The sequence below is a fragment of the Nelumbo lutea genome, chromosome 6 (assembly GCF_056320005.1).
Source record: "Nelumbo lutea isolate HS-2025 chromosome 6, American lotus-T2T, whole genome shotgun sequence".
NCBI classification, from domain to species: domain Eukaryota; kingdom Viridiplantae; phylum Streptophyta; class Magnoliopsida; order Proteales; family Nelumbonaceae; genus Nelumbo; species Nelumbo lutea.
The window spans coordinates 335,273-347,823 of NC_142689.1; the positions used below are offsets into that span (position 1 = coordinate 335,273).

General features: G+C 38.1%; 1 protein-coding gene across 3 annotated transcripts in view; it reads left to right on the forward strand.

Annotated features, from left to right (window-relative positions):
- LOC148846701 (vacuolar cation/proton exchanger 3-like) overlaps positions 1-12,551 on the forward strand; it is a 74,555-nt gene that overhangs the window by 13,480 nt on the left and 48,524 nt on the right. For all 3 annotated transcript variants that reach the window (XM_088950584.1, XM_088950586.1, XM_088950585.1), the window contains exons 6-8: positions 989-1,185; positions 1,304-1,516; positions 7,327-7,461. In XM_088950584.1, coding sequence (XP_088806710.1) covers positions 989-1,185; positions 1,304-1,516; positions 7,327-7,461 — 545 coding nt within the window. The remainder of the gene's footprint in view (positions 1-988; positions 1,186-1,303; positions 1,517-7,326; positions 7,462-12,551) is intronic.

Genomic DNA, 12,551 nt, shown 5'->3' on the forward strand with positions numbered 1-12,551 from the left:
TTCCATTGACACTGATATTTTAAACCATGACCATAACCACTTCCCCATCAATGCTTTATTAAACACTCTCACCCTTAAATCCCTAAACCTCCTTCACATGCACTTCATTAGGAGGGCCAAATTCATAAAACCCATACTACAGAATTTTAACTTACTAAGCTGATTAGCACAGAAAACCCATCTCTATTTTACAAGTGGAACTTATTTTTCTCAACTCTTCCACCTCACCTCCATTCCAAAGGAAATACTTTTGGTTTTTCTCAAGCCATTTAACCACTGAAACTGGCATCTTGAAGAAGGATGCAAATAAATGGGAGATACTTTCCAAGGCCTTTTTTGTAAGAGCAATGCACTGACTACAATATAGATACCTCCTTTTTGACCCTAGAAATCTTTGATCCAATCTCTGATGTGAACATGGTTAAGTCTCAATATGACATGCCAAGATAAATGTACATGCTCTTCATTAGTAGATCTCATGACCTGTAACATTAACAAGAAGTGATCCACAATCCAATATTCTGGATGGTTTGATCAATGTTTAAGTGGGATATGTTGTATTGGAGTCACAAACCAAGTGGGATATTTGTATCATGCTTCAAGAAAAGAAACTTCATACACTCAATTAGTAAAAACTACTTTTTCCTGCCCTACTCTAACAATTTTTTTTTTTGAATAATCAAGGTATTGTATTTCATTACTGTGAATAAAAAAGTATGAGCCCATGTACAATAAGGACTTGTATGATGGCAATGTACAAAATTATGAGAGATTTGAACTCCTGTTTACGAAAAAAAAAGAGATTCATGATAAAAAAGTAGAATATGGGATCCCCTGAAAGGGCTCACAAACTGCCAGCTAAAAGCCCACAACAACATGCTTTTCAACATATTCAGCACTTACCCTATTCTAACAAAATGGTTGTCAATAGCTATTTAACAAAACCTTTTTTTTTTGAAGTAATGCTATTCATTGTTGTGGCCTGCAGTTGGAGGTCTTCTAAATGCTACATTTGGCAATGCTACGGAAATGATAATTTCTATCTATGCTTTGAAGCATGGAATGATAAGAGTTGTTCAGCAATCACTATTGGGTTCAATCCTCTCAAATATGCTGTTAGTGCTTGGTTGTGCCTTTTTCTGTGGTGGATTTATTCATCATGAGAAGGTTCAAGAGTTCAATAAGGTAAATGAGCATCCAGCATTCAGTTGAGGCTGTTCCTTTTTATGGAATTAATTATTTGACTTGCATATCATCCTAATATAATAGAGATGCAATTGAAGTGAAATTATATTCATGACAGGCAGCTGCTGTAGTGAACTCAGGATTACTTTTGATGGCTGTCATGGGTATAATGTTTCCAGCTGTTCTTCACTTCACTCGTACAGAGGTGCATTTTGGGAGGTCAGAGCTGTCACTTTCAAGATTTAGCAGCTGCATTATGTTAGTGGCATATGCTAGCTACCTATTTTTTCAGCTGAAGAGTCAGAGGAATCATTATAATCTTATTGGTGAAGTGAGTTCATTTTTTTAAACCATTTTATATCTGTGCTATTTTTCGCCTGAGGTCTCAAGCTGCTTTATGATCAAACCAAATTATATTAAGCAAATAGGCTGTCCTTGATAATTGGTTTAATCTTATGCTTTTCATCTGCTTGTGGTTGGCTGCAATCAAAAGCTAAGGCTGTGTTTGCTTGCACTGGTGTAAATGCATGGGGGTGCAAGTATGTAGTGTGAAATTTTGTTTACTTTTGCTTCAGAGTTCAGATTTGACCTTGTCTTGTTTGTTTGTGAAAAGTAAAATAATGTGGTCCCACTTTATATGGAAGAGAATGGAGGTAGGAGGGTTATTCGTTTGGGAGTGAGAGAGGAAGCAAGATAGTGTGGTCCCGCTGTATATGAGAGAGAATTGAGGTAGGAGGAAGGTGGTACTAATTTTACATCAGTTTTGAGATGCAAAACTTACACTGCTAGTGAGTTTAAATGAGGCAAATAGTACAATTTTATATGAGGTAGGAGTGCAAATCATGGTTATAAACAAATAGATGCAAAACTGAACTGAGTGCAAAATTTCTATCTGGTTCAGATTTGTACTGCAACCAAATGCAGCCTAAGGGACCATGTTATCTAAGATCTCTGATTAGAGAGGTATTAGCTTTGCCCTCCAATCTGAACTGTTTGTTCACACTGAATTCCCAGTTTTGCCAACAACTTAGCAGATAATCTACTGAGGATGGGAGTCAAGAAGAATGAACTAGAATGGGGAATGCCTGAACTGGGTGAAAATTTATAATTGTTTTGCAAAACTTACTGTGTTGGTATTGCCAATGTCTATATTGTTTTTTCTGTCCTACTCTTCCAAGATGATTGGGTAGTGTTTCTATTTTATACTTGATTTTTAACCAACAGTTACTGATCAAATATAAAGGGAAATTCTGTCTGATGATTAGGTCTAGTCATAATATATAATGTCAATCTCTAATTCAATTTCTAAAAGGTGCATAGTTGATTTAAGTGGTTTTGATTCCAAGAAACTATCTCTTGAACTTAAGGCTCTGTCTGGGAAGGGTACAAATGCAAATTTGTACAGTGTAAATACAAGGTTTTGCACTATACATATTTGTATTTGTACTCCTTCCAAACTGAGCCTAAAGGACAATTCCCTTGCTTTTCTCTCTTTGGTGTCTAATGCATTTAGTCCGTAGTTGTTTCTTGTTAAAAGTTGTTTGCTTGGGGAGACTACTTTGGGAAAGGAAAAGGATCAAAATAGGGGAACACATATGGGGATGGAGATGAAGGGAGAAGAAACTAGGTTCCTGTTTGCCACAAGATGCAGACGAGAGATGGAGCAACCAACTCAGTGAAAAGGCCCTGGGGCCTGATGGCTTGTGGAGGAAGATTTGTCTACTGACTGAAACAGAAACATTGCTATAAATGGAGACAAGGCCCTGGAGCCTGATGGGTTCAACTTCTTGTTTATCAAGGCATGCTGGAATTTGCATGAAGAAGACTTTATATTGATGTTTAAAGAATTCCAGGAGGAAAAAGTATTGGAGAGGATGGCTAATGCTACATTTATATCCTTAATTCTGAAGAAAGATGGAGTTGTGAAGTTGAAAAAGCATATCAAAGTGTTATCAAAGAGGTTAAAAATGTGGTGGCTGAAACCCAAGAGCTGTGGAGTTGAGATGTACATCTCCAATCAGCTTAATAAGCAGTCCATACAAGATCATAGCCAAGTGTTATCAAAGAGGTTAAAAAAGTGGTTCATGAAGTGGTTTGGTGAAGCCCAAATGGCTTTTGTGGAAGGTAGGCAGATTTTGGATGGAGTTCTGATGGCTAGTGAATGCATTGATTCAAGGTTAAGAAGTGGAAGAGCAGGTTTGGTATGTCAGATTGATATTGTGAAAGCATTCAATCATGTGGAATGTTTTTTTTTTGGAAGAGATACAAAGGTTAGTGGTGTTTGGGAAAAGTGGAAGAGCTGGGTGTTTGCTGGTGTTTCTTCAGTCTCGTTTTCTTTCCTCTTAAATAGAGTTTATTCGGAGTTTTTAAAGGCTTCTAGGGGCCTTAGGCAGGAGGATCCAATCTCCCCTTTGCTTTTTGTGCTGATAATAGAAGTACTAAGCCTATTGTTGGACAAAGTGTGCAGCTGGGTTGATTGAAGGTTTTAAGGTTGGGTCTCATCTGCAATATGCAGATGATTCTCTCATCTTTATGGATGCATCAGCGGATCAGGTTCTGAACTGGAGAGCAATTCTGGCAAATTTTGAATTGCTAACAGGTTTGAAGGTGAATCTGTCCAAAAGTGTTCTGATAGGATTGGGGATCTTCCATTCTCTTATTTGGGCTTACTGGTTGGACATAAATCAGCTTCAGGGGGGGGGGGGTATGGAAGCCAATTGTAGAAAGAATTGAGAGGAGATTGGATGGTTGGAAAGCAAAACATCTTTGTTTTGGGGGGAGGATAACACTAATTATTGTAGAACGAATTGAGAGGAGATTGGATGGTTGGAAAGCAAAGCATCTTTATTTTGGGGGGAGGATAACACTAATTAGAAGTGTCTTGCAGGCTTGCCAACACACTATTTGTCATTGTTTTGGGTGCCATCACGAGTTGCAGAGAGAGTGGAGAAAATTCAAAGGTATTTCTTATGGGAAGGAGTGGGAGGGGGGAAGGAGGTAAGAAGTTTCATTTGGTGAAATGGGAAAAAGTTTGTAGAACAAAAGGGGGAGGGGGTTTGGGGTTTAGGAGGATGAGGGTGTTTAATAAGGCTTTGCTTGGGAAGTGGTTGAGGTGATTTGGGCTGGGAAAGGAAGATAACTCTTTATGGAGGAGGTTGGTGGTGGGGAAATATGGGGTAGTGAGGTTTGGTTGGGAATCAAGGGAAGTGAATTCCTCTTATGGGGTGAGTGTTTGGAAAGGGATGTGAAATTTAATCAGGATTTTAGGAGCCTGACAAGTTTCTGGGTAGGGGATGGAGCAAGGATTAGATTTTGGGAGGATGATTGGAGTGGGGTTGGAAAACTTTGTGAGAGGGGAGCAGTTCGTTTGGTGCCCAAGATTCAGGAGGCCATTGCTTGACAAGGTGATTGAAGAGTTTTGTATAATTGGTTAAGCTGTAAAATGCGGGAATTTCAGACCATTCAAATTGATAAAAAAAAATTCAGACCATTCAAGGAAAGAATTGTGGTGGAAATTTTCTGTGAAATCATTTTACTTGGCACTGTGCAGGGACCAATTAGGTTCAAATCAGATTTGGAAGGGTATGGGGTAATCCGGTTCCTCCTAGGGTAGAAGCCTCGGTATGGCTGGTTGCAATGGACAGTGTCTTGACAGTGGATTATTTAAAGAACAAAGAGTTCAGTATGGCCGGTATGTGTTACCTGTGCAGAGAACATGAAGAGATGGTCAGTCACTTATTTGTTTCTTGCAGAATCTCTGGGTTTATTGGGGTAAGAAATTTTCAACCAAGGTGTTCTTTAGAGATCTTCTCATCTTGGTCAATGCTCAGTGGTAGCAAGAATGCCAGGATAATTTGGAGCTGTTTTCCTTTTGTTGTCTGCTGGAATATTTGTAAAGAAAGAAATAGATTGTTCAAGGATAATGCCTGGAACATGGAAAGCATCGTGGCAGCCATTGGCAAATCTGTGTCAGATTGGGTCCTGGTCTTACTAGAATTTGAGCAAGTAAATAAAGAGGACCTAGGGGACAGTCTTGGGGAAGTTTTGGCATTACAAATATGTAACTTGGATGATATGTTTTGATTGTCGTTACAAATATGTTTTGATTGGGTTTTCTCATTACCAAACCCCTTATTTGGTAATGTTGTTCATTCATCAATCCTACTAAAATTATAAAATCATTATTTTTTGTGTTAGAATTTAAGACCCTAACATGGACTTGTTTGGGCTTGCCTTGAGGGGCGTGGCACAAAGGCGGCTCATAGAATCGGGAATGTAATATGTTTTACATCACATTAGCTACTTTAAGTAATGCAATTGAGGAAAAAAAAAGAGATTGTGGGTTTCACATGCTTGAAAATGTTTATATGTTTGATTTTATTTTTAAATTCACATTTGAATATGTTTTACATGTTATGTTTATGTATTTTAATTTTAGATAATGGGTTTCTTAAAACATTTATTTTAAAACTTAAAGTTTATATTTTTTATTAATAGTATGTTTAATATATTTTTATTTTTTTTGATTTTTTGGCAATTTTTAAATTTCTGTTTTTTTTTGGTTTTTTTAGCATTTTTTTTTAAATTTTTGCACCTTGCACGCTTCGCCTTGTTCCTTGCGTTTTTAAAACGCTGGTCTCAACCTGTTTTCTGTAGGTTTATGTATCTTTCCCACTCAGATGTCTCTGGGTGATCAATTTCATGTCACAAAGATTTCAAAGTGGAGAAGTAAATTGAGACTGGTTTCTCTCATTGCTTAAGATTGTTTACTTCACATTTCAGCTCAGAAGCCCTAGCAACATTATGTGGTTGGGAGTAAGTTTCTTTCATGATGTCCTAAATATCCTTAGCAGTTTTTGCCCACAAGCAATTTCTGTTAATGTGAGGCTGCATAGAGTTGCACAGCCAAGTCATGATCAAATAGTTCTCCCGAACCCATTTGGCATATGTTGGGTCTTCCTTGGTTGGTTCCTTTACATCCTCCATCACATAGCTCAGTTTTCCTCTACTCCCAATAGCCGCCATGGATGAATGGGCCCATTCCAAGTAATTTGATCCGTCAAATTTGACACTGGTAATCTGAGACGTGTTCTCAGTTATGTTTCCAGTACTACCAGCCCCCAAAACACTTTCCCCTTGATTTTTAAACTCCATTCTTGCCATCTCTTTCAAGAAATTGATCAAAAGGGAACCCCTTTAATGCTGAAACAGAAGTAACTACACCGAGAAATTGCTAACAGCCGACCTATAAGGTTGAAATAGGTCTGGCAATCACCCAGAAATATTGGAACAGGTTTAATAATCTCCCAGAAACTAATATCACTCAATCTGAAGTACTGAGACAGGTCTAACTGTTACCCAGAAACTGATATCAGTCATAAATTTAGGATTTAAAACTGAGAACTGGTCGTAGGTCAAGAAAAAAACACTAAAAAAATTCAGAGAAAATAGAAAACTCCCAGCCACTCCTTCCAGATTACTCAAATCAAATTCTGATTGAAGTCGATCTCAAAAACAAACAGAAACTTACTCAGAAAAGTCTGGCCGCGACCTCCAATCCACAGTCTGAACCCTAATCTTGAACTTTCTTCCTTTCCTCTGATTCTTCCTGATCACTGGACACCTTCCAAGGTTCTACAATCCTTTGGGCATATGTTGCACTCTACCAGCAATCTCCAAGAACCAGCCAATTGACTTATCTTTATTAAAACTGCCAACCCTAGGAAGTTCTCATTTGCAGTCGGCCTGGTTAGACTCGCATGAGAAGCCCTAGGTTGGCTCTGATACCAACTTGTCTAGTAAGACTGCAATCAGTCTTAGTTTAGATGTGAATTAAACAAGAAAGAATCAGAGAATAAAAGAAGAAGAAGAGAAGAAGAGAAGGAGAAAAGAGAACACAAAGAGGAGAAAAATTCAAAGAAGAGTGTGGGTCATAGCTGGGGTTGTCACCCCACTCTACTATTTATATAATTATATTTATGATTTAAAACAAGGTAAAAAATCAGAGTTAACCCTACTGCTTACATAAGCTAAAAGATTACAGAAAATAACTACCAACTAATCCAGCTAACATAGTAACAGCAACATAAGCAACAGTGTTCTACATCTCTACGGATTAATATATACATGTTATCATTATAGGAAGGAGACTGTAATGAAGAAGATTATGGTGAAGAGGATCCTCCTGAGATTTCTCAATGGGAAGCAATTGGATGGCTTGCAGTTTTGACAGCATGGATTTCCATTCTTTCTGGCTACCTTGTTGATGCAATTCAGGTAACATATGCTTTGACTCAGGATCCATCTTGTTGTAATTCATGTTAATTTCTTTTTTCTGTGCTATAAATTATTGTTTTTCTTGTTGTCATTATTTAGATTCTACTTTTTCACAGTCAAGATTATCACTCGAAGTACCCCATTATGATCGCTGTTTTTCTCTTATTATCCCTATTTTCTTTTGGTACATGTATACCTCTTGTATATAGTTTCTTTTTTGCATGTGTGTATCCAAAACAAGTGCATGGACATTGTTTTCCATGTTTTCTATGACAGTGTGCTCACTCCATCTATATGCCTTTTCATTTACCTTGCTTATCCAGTAGCTATTGTCTTTAGCTTATCTGTAGGAGTAGGATCTGTATGAAACCATATAGGATATAACTTTTATGCACCTCGACTAACAGGTACACCATCAGTAACAGTAACCTGGAGTTTTAATACAAGTCTATAGACTTGCATACCTCTGCAGAAGGGTCCTAATTTAGACCTGGTTGATGGAAGGCAAGGTTGATGGGTAGCCTTGCTTCATAAACCAGCAAGCATGCTCTGAATTTAGGGGAAGATCCAAAGGCTAGTTGGTGGTTTTCTTCTATTAGCAAAAAACTACTAGAAAATAACAAAGAGAAAAGAAGAAATCACATGTTTCTTCTGCACTGGTTTCAAGAGGAGAAAAATGGAAACATCACCTGGCCCACCAACAATTATCCTCCACTCCACAATGCTACCAATGTGCTAACACCTTAAAGAGAAGACAGTAAAAAAGGCCACTCCACCATTTACCTAAACCCCTCAGAACAAGCACCCTTGGGAAATCTAGTAAGTAAACCTATGCTGCTGTGCAATCCTATCACAAGCTAACGAATCTCCAAGAACAAAGCAAGACCCTCCCACATTGATTTCAAAAAATAATGGAACCAATTCACTCTAAAGATGAAAATCACATGAAGATCAGTGAACGCCACCAACCTTTCACCCACTCTCTTTCAAATAAAAACTTTTCCTACCCATTACTACTAAACACTACTAGCAGGATTCTTTAGATATGGATTTGACAGCAGAGCTAGAGTTCGAGTGATTCAATAACCAGTCACAAGCAAGAAGAAAACCATTACAGATGTCTAGTTGCTCAACCACCACCCCGAAGAGTCAAATATACTCTCTTATGCTTAAAATCTATACAATTACAATATTGCTCTCATAGGGCAATAAGAGAGAAACAAACGCTATAGTCCAACTAGGCCATACTGTTACAGCATATAAAATGCATCTTAGTTCTCAGATTCTCTAAGCTCCCCTTCAAACTGATGCGAAGTCATAAGCATCTATTTGTCCACAAGAAAGAGATGTCTGGATTGAGTCATATCCTTGGTGAAGATGTCAGCGCCATTTGCAAATTAGAGGCTATCACTTTGTTAAAGATATCAACAATTTGTGGACCAAAATGAACGTGAGTATGATGATCCTTGTGGAATATGGATCTCTAACAAATGGCAATCCACTTCTATATGTTTAGCATGTTCTTTAAATACTGGATTTGACAAAATGTAGATCACTCTCATTCTATCACAAAGAGTGATGCATTGGTTAACCATCATACAATCAAAACAAAATAAAAAAAAATAAATTCTTTTGAATTCTTCCTAGATGTAAGAAGAAGAAAGAAGAAAAAAAATTATAGAAGTAGAGACTATGTAACTCCAAAATGTAAAAACATGAAAGTTAATTATTTCTAAAATAAAACTTGGTTAATGTTAACTATGCTATATTAGTTTAAAAAAGTAAATGTAGAGAAGATGGGCCGAATGGCCCATAGGCTATTTATCCTTTTTATCTTTTATGTTCTTTGTTGTAATGGGCCCAACCAGGGGCTTGTTTGTAAATTACTAAAGTTTAACTTAATGAAATAGAATTAAGGGAGTAAGAGAAGGGATTATGTTCGAAAATTTCTCTCTGAACCCAAGTTGCCATCACCTTCTTCTTCTGCTTCTCTCCTCTTGAACTCTGAACCCAAGGGGACTGGTTTTGTCATCCTCTTGACAGATTCAAGTGTGTTGCCAAAAACCCTAATTTTTTGGAGAAATCTGATTGCGGGCCCCACAGGGAGTTTGACCTGGGCACTCAGTGACTGAAGGCCTTCTCATTCTTCGTATTGAAGATCGAATCAAGTGGATTGGTATTCTGCGAAGTCTACAATGAGCGGCTGAGTTTTCTCTGTTTCTCCCAGCTTCCAGGTGTGACGCAAGTTATTGGTACGGCTGCATAGAGGTTGGCTCACAACACAGTTTTTGTTCTGTCTTCATTTGTTGTTATTCGAAGTTGTTTGAAGTCATTTTTGAAGTATTTAAGAAGATTAACTCCTCGGACTTTGAAAACAAGCATGTTGTTGAATCCGAACAAGTACTGAGAGCCTCTGTAGACTCTCTACTGGCTGTGACCACAGTCAAGCTGGATGGAACTAATTATCTGGCTTGGTCACACTCAGTGAAAATTCATATTTGTAGTAGAGGCAAATGGGGTTTTATCTCCGGGAGCAAAAAGGCTCCTCCGGAAGATGATCCATCATATGAAAAGTGGATGCAAGAAAGTTATACTGTTATTGGATGGTTTGTGAACTCAATGCAACCACAGATTAGTCAACACTATTTGTGGATGAATTCAACAAAGGAAATTTGGGATAGTGTTGCTGAAACATATTCCCCAAAATTAAATGTGGCCAGGGTTTACAAGTTGAGAAGTGATGTGAAGAATTTGAGACAGGGGGAGAAACCATTAGCTGTATACTTCTCAACACTTAAGTCTATATGGCAAGTAATAGATTTGATAAAAGCTGTAGTTTGGGACACCACTAAGGATGTTGAGACCTGCATAAAACTGGTTGAGAGAAACAAGGTGCATGAGTTCTTGACAGGGCTAAATCCAAAGTACGACATTACAAAGCAAAATATTTTATCCAAGGATAGTATCTCAATGTCTCAAGCGTATGCTTTGGTAAGTAGTGAAGAAAGCAGAAGACTTGCCCAGGTCCAAGGGGCTGGTCTAAATGATCACTTTGCTAATATGGGAGTGAAACCTAAGGGGGTTGTAGCGACTCCAAGTAGCTCAGGGAAGAAAGGCTGTGAGTACTGTAAAAAGCCAAAACACACTGAAGACAAGTGCTAGAAATTGCATCCTGAGTTCCTACCACTTCGGTTTCAGAAGAAGTCTGATAATATAAAGGCAGGGAGTGCCAATGTTGCTGTTGGTCTAGATAGTGACAGATACCAAACTGAAGAGATGACGGCTAGTGAGCAGTTAGCAACTATGAAGGCAGAATATGAGAAGTTTGGGAGCATGATTAGTCACCTAGAGGGTGTGACCTCTTCTTCCAATCCTCTAGGAAATTCAATCTCTTCTGCATTTGCTCATTCAGGTATATGGGCTTTTGTTAATCATGCAACCATTTCAGGTAATAGTAGGATCCTTTGGATTATTGATTTTGGTGCTTCTGATCATATGATCAGCCTTTTTACTTTGTTTGTTTCATATGATTTACTTCCTGGACGTGAAAAAATCGCCCTAGCCGATGGCTATCTTGCCCCTATCTCTGGCAAGGGAACCATTAAGGCTACAGACTCCTTGGTTCTTCCTTATGCTCTTTATGTACCCAAGCTAAATACAAACTTGTTATCTGTAAGTAGCTTAACTAAGTCATTAAAACTGTTGTGTAACTTTCTTCTCTTCCTACTGTGTTTTTTAGGATCTGGAGTCTCAGAAGGTGATTGGGATGGCTGTGAGGCGAATGGAATATATCTGCAGGATATTCCTGGACAGTGCCATGAACAACTTGGAAAAGTTGCTTTTGGGTCTACATCCACAGAGTCCATCAGTCGAGTCATCTTATGTCATTTTCGTTTGCTTCATCTTTCTTTTTCTACATTAAGTCATTTATTCCCAGAATTGTTTAAGGGAATTAGTTTGTCCAGTCTTCATTGTGAGTTTTGTGAACTGTCAAAACACTGTAGAAACAATTATCCTCTTGAGTAATAAAAGATCTTCTTCTCCTTTTAATATTGTGTACTCTGATGTGTGGGGGGCCTTACCACTTACCTTCTATGGGTGGCTACAAATATTTTATCTTGTTCATTGATGACTTTTTTCGATTCACTTGGATATTTTTGATGAAGTTCCCAGACTTGTGAGGCAATTCCATGAATTTGTCCTAACTCAGTTTGATACCATAATTAAAATTTTCATATCTGACAATGAAAAAGAAAATTTTGAGAAAAACTTGATCTGCTATCTCACTGATTTAGGGGTTATTCATCAAAGTTCCTGTGTTAGGACCCCATAACAGAATGGAGTTGCTAAAAGAAAAAATAGACATATTGTTGAAGCTGCAAGAAGTATTCTATTTGCCTCACTTGTCTCTACAAAATTTTGTGGTGATGTTCTTCTCACTACTACCTACCTTATAAATCGTATGCCATCCAGAGTTTTAGGGTTTAAGTCTCCCTTCAGTCTTCTTCATCCGGACAAGGATCTTTTTTCTATTCCTCTTTGTGTCTTTGGTTGCACTTGTTATGTACATATCCCAAGTGTCCAGAGACAAATTTGAACCAAAAGCCCACAAGTCTATCTTCCTTGGTTATTCCTCCACACAGAAGTGTTACTGTTGTTTTGATCCAAAGACTGGCACTCGGTATGTCTCAATGGATGTCACCTTTGATGAGCTTTCTTATTTTTATGGCTCTTATCTAGAGAGACATTGTCCAAAGGGGGAGGATTTGTCACAAGTGTTTGCTCTTCCTCTGCTTGTCCTAGTTGAGTCTTTTGCTGAGATTCTTCCTCCTTCAAATGAGTCAAGGGAGGATCAGTCACTTCACTCTCATTCCAGTGTTCCTATTCCTCCTCCTTTACCTTCTCGCTCTCTTTCTAATCCCAGGTTGTCCAACGACAGAGAACTAGAAATGAGCAGATTGTTTCCCCTACAACACATGAGCCTCATGCACTTCCATTTATAGATGATACAACAGGTACTGTTACAACCCCTTTGGAGCCATCCTTCCCAGACCTTGATATCCCCATTGCTATTTGTAAAGGAAAAAGGA